This window comes from Lasioglossum baleicum, chromosome 7 (genome assembly GCF_051020765.1).
Source record: "Lasioglossum baleicum chromosome 7, iyLasBale1, whole genome shotgun sequence".
Classification (NCBI taxonomy): Eukaryota; Metazoa; Arthropoda; class Insecta; order Hymenoptera; family Halictidae; genus Lasioglossum; species Lasioglossum baleicum.
In genome coordinates this window covers 10418456-10432148 of record NC_134935.1, presented here as the reverse complement: position 1 = coordinate 10432148, position 13693 = coordinate 10418456, and the positions used below count along the sequence as shown (strand labels likewise).

At 42.6% G+C, this 13693-nt stretch overlaps 1 protein-coding gene and 1 long non-coding RNA gene across 3 annotated transcripts in view; one reads left to right on the top strand and one right to left on the bottom strand.

Annotated features, from left to right (window-relative positions):
* Kay (transcription factor kayak) overlaps positions 1-7158 on the bottom strand; it is a 47549-nt gene extending 40391 nt beyond the window's left edge. The window contains exon 1 of the mRNA XM_076428185.1: positions 7015-7158. Within this exon, the coding sequence (XP_076284300.1) occupies positions 7015-7146 (132 nt within the window). The 5' untranslated portion in view covers positions 7147-7158. The remainder of the gene's footprint in view (positions 1-7014) is intronic.
* Positions 61-5501, top strand: LOC143210909 (uncharacterized). Of its 2 annotated transcripts, none has more exons than XR_013009350.1 (3): positions 61-197; positions 1673-3625; positions 4048-5501. It is a non-coding gene; the product is annotated as an uncharacterized LOC143210909 (long non-coding RNA). The 2 variants fall into 2 exon arrangements; XR_013009351.1 differs by having other exon boundaries at positions 75-197; positions 2826-3625; positions 4048-5499.
* Positions 7159-13693: the final 6535 nt, after the last annotated feature.

Below are 13693 nucleotides of genomic sequence, written 5' to 3'. Positions count from 1 at the left end.
AACTATATAGAAAGACGGCTGCTCGACCCCCCACCAATCAGAGTCGAGCGACCGCCGCGTGACGTCACCGCCATCTTGATTGCTGATTCGCGCGATAGCACCCGGCCAATCAACGTGCCTCGACACTGTTCGTACCGCGACGATCACTTCTACGGAATCAAGGATCGCCCCGCGGAAAACCAGATCCCCTTTTCCAGGTAAATTACACTCGGTCGTTAACTTGCATAATTTTGCTAATGAATAGGTAATAGCCGAAGTCGTCCTCTAATTACGGTTCCTAAATGGGAAATCATTTCGAAGGGCTCACTGTAGCGTCTCAACTTTTCACTCGGCAAGAACTAATGAACCATTAGCGTTGTATTCGAACCCTCTATGATACTTAACGTTCGAGACGGTACTCGAGGAATTGTCAGCATTTTGTGTGAATTACTTTTCTAATCTGTTTCATTACTTTACATTTCACTTAGTAAAAATTTCTTCAAAAATTCATAAAAATCCGCAGTATATTTATTACATTATTTTTAAGAAAATCAATAGCACCGGTGACCGACCACTATGGCAGTCAACGCGTTAAAGGAAATGTTTCTATAATCTGTAACTCGATTGTAGCGTTACATCATGCACCTGCAGTGAATCATAGGACACTTTTGAACGGACGATAACTTTTTTAATACTGGACCAGCCTACTTGGATTTTGTTGAGGTTAGAACAATTAGTTCACGCGAAAAAATTTTTTGGAAACATTACACTTGGTCGGTAAAGTGCTGCGAGTAATAGAGAAGTACTATTCAGACAAGATTATTTTTACTCGGAACTTCGCCGTTCTTTTACGTCTTCGATATAAATGCCAACAGATAAAAAAAAACAATGAATGTCATTTGGGTGTGTTCCTCGTTTGGAAATAAGAAGAACGCACCGCGATCAAAATAAATATGACCTTGACAGTCTTTTTAGAGAAATTGTTTCGTCTTTCGAATGTTAGAGAACAACGAAAGACAAAGACTATTGTTGTAAAGAGTGTCTGGCGAACGCAATGTTGTAGCGCTGGAAATATGTCAAGGAATTACTCAGGGGAGAATTGGCCCGGCAGAAGCTCAAGGCTCGCCTCTCTCGTTCGCCATTTTTCTCCGCTTTATCTTATCTCGTAATTAGATGTTGATATAAGAGAACCACTTTTATGACCAAATGTCACGAAATTCTTCGATTCCTACTACCGCGTGATATAGCATTAACACGTTTGCTACTATGTACCGCCTATAACCTCGTAGTTTGCACAAAGAAAATCACATTAATGTTATTTTTTAATATTTTTTACAATTTTATTGTATTGTTTCGCGCTTCAAGAAAGGCATTCGTTGACGAATTCGGAACGTAAGAATTATACAATATATTACACATACAGTGTAGATATATGTATACATATTTAATATAATTATTTAATATAATATAATAATATAAAATACATATTTTCTCCTATCGTAATACGTGCTCTATTGAGGATATCTATACACACAATAATTTCTTAAGAAATCATTTTTATTATTTCAATAATTGTAAAATAAAAAAACCTGTAACGGGTAGTGGTAGGTTTAATGTTAATGAATGATAACGAAGCAAACGATGCTGGCGAATGTGTTTAAGTTCCGTGTGTTTGACGCATAACTTGTTTCAGATGGCTGGTGGAACGGGCACGAAAATAGAGAAAAGAATTTATTGCGACTTTGAGTGGCTGCCGTTCCGGAAAATCATCTGTCGCGCGGGATCTGCGGCGCGTCCCCGTGCAAAAACTTACTATTTCGGTGCGGGGAATTCCTCCGTGCACGCCTGGCTTCTTTGTTCTTGTTTCAATACATGTTCGTGCACGTGCAACGATTTCCGGCAGTCGGAGCAACGTACGTGTGAACGCACTTTGCACAAGAATAAAAAATGAATCAGCTTACACGGTCGTTATTGTCGGGCCACGGAGGCGGGCATTAACAGTCGACCAATCAGAAATAAAAAAAACCCATCAAGACCGCTCTCGCGAGCCTCGCGTAACCGTTTCGAAATTACGTATTTTCAATGTTAGCAAACAACGCTCGGAATTGTTACCGAACCCACGGGACGGTCGAACCAATTTTTCAGCATCGTTTTTACTTTTACGATCCTCTAATCGCATACATCGAATAATTCGCCCCTCGTTCCGGCCGCTGCCCCTGATAAACCTATTGTCAGCGTTGCCACAGGTATAGCACAACTACTCGAAGGAAAACTAAGATTTACGACCTTGTTTTGCTCGGCTAGAAAATTATATCACAAAGGAACTGAGCAGAATCGGAGGAAACCCTTCGCAGGGCATAGTGTGAGAAAATATAATAACCTTCCTCAAGCTTCCGAAAAGTAAAGACTCGACAGATTTACGAGCTTGTTTTGGTGGAAAGTATCGTGGACGAGAAAGAGAGAGAAGCAGAATGTCAACAAAGAGTGACTCATGCTCCTCCGCTAACCCATAATAAAACCCTCTATCTCCGTTGAACTGATCCGGGTTTATGCGTACCGAGGAAAACAGTGTTTTTTATTTAGCACCACACATTCTTCGGACATGAACTCGAGGATAATTCCTCTGGAATTCGCCTCAATTATCTCAGGTAGAAACGTTAACTCTCTTCGGTTACTTCTTAATTACCCTTCGAAGGCTATGGTGTGAGCACCGAGATAGTGAACAGTTAGGATAATACTTTATATTGGTCTGGAGAATCTTATGGTCAAAACCAAGACCTACAGATTTAAATAAAATTGTTTGGTAAAAGAAGCGACAGATGCATTTCAGCTATCTTATTTTACAGACTCGCGCTAAGATGACTTCTAAAGAAAACCACTCGGAAACACAGGCAGAGGGAAACAGGTGATGTACCGTTGGTCACGTAGCGAGGAAAAGTCGTGGGACTACCGAGGAACACAAAGGGGCAGGAAATCGAGGGTCGTAGCTGCAACACGAAAGGATCGTCGAGCTTTGTTCCCCGGCAAGGACAAAGAGGCGTCGATTTAACGGGTTCCCGGATGAGTTAGCGGGGTCAATCGAATGTTTCTGGGTAAACCAAAAGGACCGCGGATTGCGTCGCGGGTTGCGCGCTACGAATAACAATTTGTACGCCGAAAATCGTGCGACGGAGAAAGGCGGAAGCCTTGATCGGTCCTTCGATGGGGAAACTTCGGTAAACCGCAGAAACGTGGTGTACATACGTTGAATATTCAAGATGCACGGGGAATGAGAGACGGGGGAACAAACGATAAGATGAGTCGGCGTGAATCATCAGTCGGTTCGCTTTTTATGCGGTGAAGGATCGACGTACTTTTACTCTCGCCGCGGATAAAACACGACCGCGGCCACAATATCGAGAATAAAGGGGACACAATGACACGGCAGGGGGAGGAACGAGATTATACCTCCGTGACTTTGCCGTCGATCGGGAGTTTACGATTCCCATGGTGCACTTGCGGCGGGTCAGAAACGTTTTTATATTTTTCAGCGCCGACCACCGGTTTTGTGTTGGAAAATTGAACAGATCCAGGAATTAATCGTGTGAATGGAAGGATCCTTTTGTCGCTCGACGTGTCTTCGAACAAAGACGCCCAGTTCTGAAAGGTAAATCTTTTATGGGTCATCCTGCATACAAAGCAGGGTGTTTTCGTCAGGCTAGATTAACCCTGTGGTGGTCATGGTCGAGCCGAGGGATAGAGAAGCTTCTTCCAAATATTTATCACTCATTTGTTTTTAAGCATAAGGTAATGCTAACAAGCGAGATACAGACACAGATGTTCGAACAACGAGCAAAAAAAAAATATATGTGCACTCACGACGCATCTGGGACGTCTGGTCTTTCCAAATATTTCTTTAGGTGTTGGAAAAAGTTTTTCTATCTTGGGTACAGTAATATCACTTCCAATGGATATTATGGTTGTACCGCAAATTCATTGCCTGAGAACTCTCATCATTTTATGTTGAACATTTTTTGTTAATTGTGCAGTGCATAAATAAAGTATACTCTCTCTCTCTTTAAATTTCAGGAGGAAGCTCTGCGAATTTCGTCCGACGGGTAGATATAACATCATACACCGAGGACCGCAGAGGCTTCGTCGCGAAGAAAGACCCTCCTTCATCTTCCTGTGCCCAATATTCAAATATGGCCACCGCCCACCGCCTCGCGATCCAAGAACAAAGACTGACGACTACTTTCTCAGAGCTGTTTTCACGCGAATATTTTCCACGTTCGTCGACTGTGCGAGAGGCTCTCCATCTTCCGTGACTGAACGGTCTTTGTCCTTCATATTTGCATTTTATCGGTCGATTTCTGCGTTTGAACCCTACCGCTAATGCCGACGGAGATAATTAGGTGACAACAGCTGCCTCGACCGGCTATCTGCCATAACATTTAATGCTGCGCAGTACACTGCGATCTATGGTTCCGCGCGCGACAGGCACGTGTGCTTGCTGTCGTATCGCGTCCGTGTGACACGTCTGTGAGCGAGGAACGTTCACACGTGGTCCGTTCGTGTGTGTGTCGATGTATCCGCGCGTGTTTTAAATGACCACGCTGTCACGAGGCGGCCGTGTACGGGTTCTTTATAAAACAGCTGTTGGGGACAGCAGAAGCCATGCCAGTCGAATTGCTAGATCAATACCATCGCCAGCCACTGAATATCTACCTGGGGCGCAAGGGGAAACTAGTCGATGGGGGTGCCGGTGAAACCCTCCCATGGCACGCTGCCTACTGTGTTTAAGAATTTTATCTCACCGGACTCGGCAATAATATTTCTGCATTTCACATATTTCTGTACATGTAAACTGGTCTTATTAAAAATTATTATAACAGTCCGATTATTTCATGTAATCGTCCCTTTTCTCGCATACGTACTTTCATAGACGTAGATTGCTGATGAAGCCATTTAAATTTTCCTAATTAACTCTCCAGTGTATCTACAAGTTACCCAATTTTCGTTTACATTTCTTTTGAAAACCAAAGTTTATTTTGGTTTTAAAATATTACAAGCAAAGCAAAAGATTCATCGAGGAAACCCAAGATAATTAAAGAAAAATTAAAACGAAATGATTTTGGAATTTTCTTATCGACTTTTCATCCTAAATAAGCCACAGTGTTAAAGAGCGATTATTTTTTTGAACAAACGTCAAGTAAATTTAAAACTCAAATTCAAATATTCACAGCGTTTAATGCCTCGGAAACTGATTTGAAAAGAAAAATCTTGAGAAAGCAAGTGATAAAAATCCGCTTCGTCCGACGAGATTAGTTTTATCATAATGAATCATCCGTTATTTATACTTATCGTTTATAGCTTCCTCCTATTCATTGACCTATTCATAAAACATCGATTTTTTATCGGTGTAAATATTTCCGGGACATTTTTATAGATACATACCAAGAATCGAGAAAAGAAATAGCAGTTAATGCAATCGGTGGTATCTATAAAAACACCGACATCGATTTCCATATAGCCTGCGTCATGACAACCTGCAGGTATTTGTTATCGCGTTCTCGAAGTTTATTGGAGAGATGTTTTCCCTGTGGGCTTAATCGAATGAAAACAATACTACAATCGTATTTATATAGTAATAGTTCTTTGTAGTCGCCAACGACCATTGATCTGCGGAGATCAGTGAATGGACGTTAAACATGTAAGACCACGTTTCATTGGTTCAACTCCGTAGTAACTCGGGAGTTTATTGGCGATACTTACGCGCATAGTGTGCGCCTTAAATGGAGGTCTAGCAAGCTGGTAGCATACTGAAAGCTGTTTATCTAAGTACGAACAGTTTATAGATATTCACAACACATACTTATCTATTTATTTATATTTTATACACATCGATCGAATTGGTATTTGTCGAGCGATCTTATAGTGCCAACTTCAAGGCCCTAAAATCCCCTCCTGTAGAATAGCATGCAATTCTCGCATCATCGATTATTACTAGACTGCGGATCTTTATGCATTTATAAAGAAATTGGTTGTGCGAAATATAAAACAGTAAAAGATTTCAAAAATTCAAAAATGTAATGACTAACAAATTTTTATGTTATTCCTGCTTCTCGCAATCAACACAAAACATATTTTGCATAAAGATCCGCAATCTAATTATTACTTTCTCCTTTCGTTATTGTTTCCCAACGTAAACAGCAACTCTTGAAGCATCATTGCATTTATTAAAAGCATCCAACATTACATTAAGATTCCGTAGCTAACCCGATATTTATTTTATCGGAATCTCGAGCAACCGCTGCGAATAATAAATATCGGAAATCATGTTTTTACGACGAATAGTTTATAGCGATGACGCGATGCGATTTATAAATTTAGATCTGGGCGCGTGTACCATTCGCGAATGACGGAACGATAGCAGTCCCGACGCGGTTGTCAACTGCTCTCGCCGTTGTTTGCGAATAATCGCAGAACAAAGATGCGCTAAGAATCCTGGCTTAAATCAAATCCGAGCTGTCGCGCGTGCAAACGAAAGAAAAAGTGGTCGCATGTTTCCCACCTTTCCAGCGATTTCTTCGAATAAACGGGGCGTTCACCGTTCGCATAGTCGTGCGACTCTCCGTTGAATTCCAACGGATTGCGAAGACGGTTTTAATCCTCTCCGGAACGGATACATCGATATGTATTCATTTCACGATAACTCGCAATCTCCTCATCAACGTTACCTATTCGAATAACGCTTAATCATTCGAGGAAACCTGATTACGTAACTGGTCTGCGCAGCGTACGTTATTGTTTTCTTTTTATTCGGTGATCTTATATACCGCTGTACGAATATTTTTGCGAAATTCACCTACGAGATCATGTCACGTGAGCGTTGTTTACCCGACCTGTACGTATATACATATACACATATATTGTTATATATACATATACACGTCATCGTTGCATAAGCGTCCATATTTGAAGCGTTACAAGCCTATCATTTGGTTACGAGCGTTTTCTATGGAAAATATAGGGTGCAGCTCGGCGGGTACTTACGTTGCTGTGCAGTATGGACGAGTTCGCAATGCTGGAGAGAAAATCATGGCTGACGCGGGAGCTCTGTGACGTGCCGCTGTTGCTGGACACGCTCGAGCTGTCGTAAAGCACGTCAGACACGTCCAGCTTCATGTTTACGTAGTTCGACGGATCGTGTCGGATTCGTCCGGCTTCTGTTCTCTCGCGCGAAAGGAAAAGTCGACCGCCTCGGTTCCCCCGTAACGTTTTATAACCTCTGTCTCGAAGAGTCTACCCGGTGACGGTTGAGAAAACGACAGGCGATGCTGTTTTACCGGGAACACGAAGGCAGCACACACGGATCGCATGTTCCTTTGCCCGATGACTCATACCTTGGGGGAATACCTCGAGGTTCGCGCACGTTCGGTCCTCGGCTCAACGATCTGCTCCGACTCACTCTGTGCTTGTCGACTCGAGACTCGACGAACGCGTATGACGTCACGGGCTATTCCCGGCCGACCAATCGCGCGACTCGCTGCACCACGCTCGCGATGCTCGTGCCAGGGACGACGCGGCACACGATATCAATGGGTGCTGCACCTCGGGGGTGCTATCAAATACGATGCGGATGCGGATCTTATCACTTCAACTCCGGGGTTATCGACATACGCGAATAAAACACGAGCACTAGCCGTACCGAGCCGTACCGAACACAAAATGTGACCGTTACATGTTATAAAAATTAATGATCTTACTCCACTTCGTTACAATTCAGGTAAAACATTTTTATTTTACAAATCCGCTGTCTATTAATGACTAGACTCCGGATCTTTATGCAAAATAAAAATATTGTGTATTAATTTTAAGAAGGGGCCACGTAAAAAATTTTTTCATCGTTTCATTAGTGATTTCATGTTTCTATTCTTGATTCTATTTTAAATTGTACTTACCCATGTTTGCCATAATTGCACAAAGATCCGCAGTCTGTTAATGACGATCTTACTGAAAATCTTTACAAGTATATACATATTTAAAAAATTCTCGATTACCGCTGTACCAGTAAACCATCACTTGTAATTAGGGATTGGCCATATTCATATTATAAAAGCAGTCACACCCTACATGGAGCGGTAATGTTTCTAATCGTTCGTAATATGCATCGTTAGAAGATTCTGCAAGACCGTAAGATCTTGTTAGTCCGTGGCATGGTGGTGCCCATTATCTTCATAACGTTGTTCACGCGCGCCCACGTGCATCACAGGAGTCCTCCTTTCAGCGTCGAAGTGGCGCACAGTGTTCGGGACAAAGAATTAAAAACTTTTTACCGATTAAAAACTAAATAAATTTTTTTCTCATGCTCTTCTTAAAAAAAGTATTGGGGCTCTCAGGTTGAAAACGGATCGGTTTGAAAGTTATTACTAGACTGCGGATTTGATGCATTTACATATCGCACCCCCACAATAAAAGTGACACAAGTCAAAAAATGGCAATTTTGAGGTTATGTCATTGAAAAATAGAAGTGCCCCAACATTCACGAAAAGCGTCACATCTCTATCTCGCAATTTATCCACCTGAGGGGGAATTTAAAAGAAGCTTGTTTTATAGTATTCTCAAATGTTGCATGTTGAGCTATGTCACTTATCTTGCGGGGGCGCGATACGACACAAATGGGTACGTACAAATGAAAACAGTGGATGTGTCAAAAATATTTAAGGACATCAATGTATTGGTCTTAGCTTAATAGGATAAAATAAAAAAATTTTTTTTAAATTAAAAGAAGAGTACAATTTTTATTTGGCTCCTGTGTCCTGCAACCAATGCGAACATTCTTTATTTTACATTGATTGCAAGAAATAGAAACTAAATTGAATGTTATTTCTTCCCCCAATGATTCGAATAGAGGAGAACTCATTTTCCAACAATTTTGAATTTCATCTACTCAATTGTACTATAAATGCATAAAGGTACGCATTCTAAATAGTTACTACATTGCTGCCCGTAAGAGTGTCGAACACTGTGCGGCGTGCGCGCCCCAAATGCTGACGGCGACTCTCAATCGGCCGTTTCTTGCAGAGGGTCAGTGACGATGATTGTTTTGCAGATTATTAGGACGGTGATTGGCTGGTGAGTCTGCTACAAAGTCGCTCGACTATGTCGCTTTTTGCTGGCGATACGTGCGACCGTTCGTTGCGTAACGGCAGCGGTGTCATTGAAGCGGAACTGGTCGAGCGCGAGCGGCAACGCCGGGTGCCAGAATCCGCGGGAACAGCGCAGCATGCTCGCGGTTGCTGTTTCCGAGGGAAGGGCACAGTGGCGTCACTCGGCGACGAAAATTTCGAACGAGCGCCGCGCTCCGTTTCCAAGAATCGTCGGTGAGTCATGCAGCAGGTCTAGTGGGCGGTGAACGGGGTAGCCGGAACATATCGGACAAGACGCGTGACTCACCAATCTGATATGTCGGATATTCGCGCCTTAACCTGCTCCCTCCGGATGGCTAGACGTTCCTCGACCTGCCGTTTCCGCTGCTTTTCAACGTACAGGTGCTCGTGTAACCGTACCGGCCACGATACCCGAGGAAGCTGGGTTACTAGTCACGCTGTACCTGCTCATTATGCTATACCGCCATTAAATATTCTGGATTTCGAATTTTTTTCAGAAAAACTATCCAATCTTTTGCGTTGGAATTTTACACACGTATTTATTGTTATTTGAAGGGCGCGTGTGAGTTTTTTGAGTAAGAAAAATAATTATTTTTCTTACTCAATATTACACGTGTTATAGAGTATGTTTTGATATAAAACTTATTATTTGATAGAGTACGTGACGTTCGTGCGAACAACATTCGGATCACGATAATTTTCGCCGAAATCGAGACATCTACGACGACATATAGCAATCTCGCGATTATCTTGATGGGATAACGCTTGAAGAATGCTAAGAAATTATTTTTCAACTCGTTCCAGTAATTCGCGAGCATTCTCCAAATTTTTTATTTTTGCTGCTACGAACTCGAAGTTAAGTCCTCTTGCCCTTGAACTCGAAAATAGTTGTTCTTCGGTAAACACCGAATAATTTAATAAAATGCAGATTTTTTATTATACGTATCTACATATAATGGAAATGATTGTAAAAAATGACCAACCATGAAAGGACTCGGATTTACATTCGGTGCTTTTGGAATTTCAAAGTTCCATGTCTTATCAGAGCCAGTAACGAGTCTTATCGATACGCCTGACGTTACTGTTTGACTAAATAGCAATTGTAGTACCGTGGTACCACCGATTCAAAGTGGAAAAGAGTGACGAAACATCGCGAGATATTATGCCCACTTGGAGGTAGAATAAATTTCTACATTTAACTACCAGTTAAATATAGAAACTGATGGATTTTTTTTTGTAATAATAACAGGATTGAATTTATTCAGATTTCGTAGTATATATATGTTTTTATGGTTATATGTACTTGGATAAAGAAATATATTTTGTAAATTCACGAATTCTAAAAGAAAAGATTTCTCGGTAGTTTTAGTGCTAAATCTGCCTAAACTAAGCCGTCAATATTGAGTGGCTAGAATGTGAGGATTCTAACGATCGGTTCGAAGATTCGTATCGGATCGCTCCTTTATCATCCTTCACGATTGCAAGCGGAGCCGCGGTAATTAGGATAGAGTTCGATGTTAATTTTCTTCTTCGGACGTTATTTTTAGCTGGATCTACCCGACGAGCACGCCATTATGCCGCAAAGATCGGTCTCATTACGGGCATGAAGCGCAAGGGGCTGACATTCACCTGCTTAGCCTCACACCATGATGAAATTCGAATAGACGGCCGGTCGTCGTCCTTGAGCTAACTTCTGCCTATAGCCAAGGCCGTAGAGCGCTTAGCGTTAGCGGCCACATTTGAACGCTACCCGATTGGAAAAAATTACGACGCCATGGAATGTCATTGCCGTTCCGTAAATCGGTGCCGCCGCGATGTGGCTCGCATGAGCTCGAGGAATACACGCCGGCCGTTGTTTCGCTTGTTTCGCGCGCTCGATCCTCAGGGGAAATGTAGGTTAAGCCTTGTTCGCCGTGATTTTCGAGGCTATCGAATCGCGCGCGTCTCGATCTTCCTAGTAAAAAATGCCGAGTGTAGTGCATCCGTAGCGTGAGGCATTGAAGCGACGCACTCCCCAACGCAAGCGTACACGTATATCGTCATGTGCGCATTTAGAAATTGAAATCGCCACGTCTTCCTGACGCAACTGTACTGTGGTTCTGTAGCTTCCTTCATTATCTTATCTACGCGTAACACGAATAAAAAGGACAGTTGTTTTAGTTTTTTACTCGATCACAATAACGCTCGCAAGTGCGCAACACAAGTGGCTGTAGCAGATTCGGATCGATTCGGACCATCTATAGGCTACATTGAGTCAGTCTCGGGCGAACTCGGGCCACGTGGGTGCTCGCGATTAGATTCGGGCCACCTGTGGCCAAATTGAGCCAGACTCTGACCGATTCGGGCCACCGGGTGCCCGTGGCCGAATTCAGTCAACATGGGCGATAGGATTTGCCAGTTTTTTCGAAACCGGTTCTGTTTGGGTTGATTTGAAAAATTCGAAAACCGGTTTCTAGAATTACTGGAATTCTGAAAGCGTGATTTTCAAAAGTCGCCTTTTGTGTGCACCCTGCGAAAGGGGCACGCTCGCGGACTCGCTCGATAAGCTATCTATCGAACGCAATGTCGTTTCAAAGGTGTTTTGCAATGCGATATGCCGAAACTGGAAATCGAGTAGTAGCGTGGAGTCTTGCCTTCTTGGATACTTACTATACGCCTAGCCGACGGCTCGCGTCCTTCCTCTGTCGGCTGGGAACGCGAGATAACGTCGTGTGACCGCTGACATCGTGGAATTTTCTAAAACAAAGAAAAAAATACTCAAACGTGAAATGTCACGAAACGAATCGCGAACAATACATACCGAGTGAAAATGGAATCGATCGTGGACTCTGTTCTCTCTTGCCCTCTCTTGCTCGCTCCTTTTGTCTCCGTCTTTATCTGTCGAACGACGCAGCTGCGACGGACAAGAGCAAGTTTAACGACGCAGCCGTGGAACTAGCGCGAAATGAGTCAACACCCGCTCCCGTTAACTCTTGCAAAACGCACGTGCGTTTCGGTCCGGTCCGGCGTGCAGTTTCGCGAACGCGGGAGATAAAACGTGCTCGACCGAGAGGATAGATGTCGTGGGTCCGTGGACACACGTTGTTGTTAGATTCGGTACGGTCGCCGTGGAAAGAGCACGATTATATGCGGCATTCGTGCCACATACGCGTACACAATGTCAATCGATTCGATTTTCATACCAATAACCATACCGACTCCGGACGTCGACGAGACTAAATAACTTAACTTGAAAATGCTGGTTTCTTAAACGTTACGAGTAGACCTTTGTGCGATATGAACGTTTTCAGCATTAATTGCAAGAAACATTTAATTCTTCTTTTAACCCTTTGCACTCGAGTGGTGACCCGGAGGCGCCATTAATAGTCCTTACACCATTATTCAAAATATTTGTTGCATCATTTTTACATTCATACTACTAAAAGTATCATCTGAGGTATTATATCAGTCTTATATTGATTAAATTAAGATAATCATATAAAATAGTAGAAATGCAAAGGGTTGATAATTTTAACACGTTGGAAATATTAATGCATTATTCTTGAGTCATTTTAATTTTCGTTCTGTATTAAATTGCACCAATCCAATTTTGTTACAAATACGTAATGTCCGTAATCTAGTTATAGGGGTCACGACAACGTTTACAAAGGACAACCGGACAATCTTTAGCACGGTTCAGCCGAACAGGAAATAGATGTTGAGTCTGTTCGACTGGCAGAGTTTAGTAGCATTTATCTTGTTTCGCAGCAGCCAAGGTTATCGGCTAGGAAGAAGGCGATGCAACACACCTGATGGAAAAACGGAACAAAGGCATTGTTGCTGCCTGAGAAAATGATTTCTTTGGAAGCGTCGACGGGAATGTAAACTGGCGAGGTCGTTACGATTGCATTAATTCTGTGGAAAGTGTGCACGCTCGACCGAGACGAAACGGTACGAGGATCATAAATACTAATAAAGTATTTTATCCGCAATTAACCGCCGACGTTAATTATCAAACAAAACGGTGATCGTTTAAACGAAACAGTTTGCACGGTCACGCACAATGGTTTGCTCGACCGAAGAACGGTCCCGCTCGCATCCGTTTGGCGTCGTGGGCAACGCTGCGTAGGCGCCATCACGAAATTATAAATTTTAAGCTGGCAACTGTAAACTTTGTTAACCTCTTTTGTTATTCATACACGACGCGAGACTATGGAAACGATGCGCGCGGTTCTATGTTATCTATAGCCCAACAAACTATTGTATGTAAAACAGCGGACTCCTTAGCGAAATTATTCTCATCTTTACAGCGCATTGTTTGCGTCGAAAACTTTCCATCAAGGTAAACAACGAAATGCATTTGCAATTAAGCAGCGCGAATCACAATGACACATACGCGAGGATGTTGTTTTGCAACCGACAGGCGCTTGGATATCAACTAACGTGTCGCTAGCAAAGATTCGTATCTGTGCGTTAGTCGTTATGCACTTTTTCGTGTGATTAGTAAAAGATACAAAAGTCAGTGCGAGTGTGTCACGTATGAAATGCAAGACACGCTTGGCTGTCATATTAATCGTTTAAAA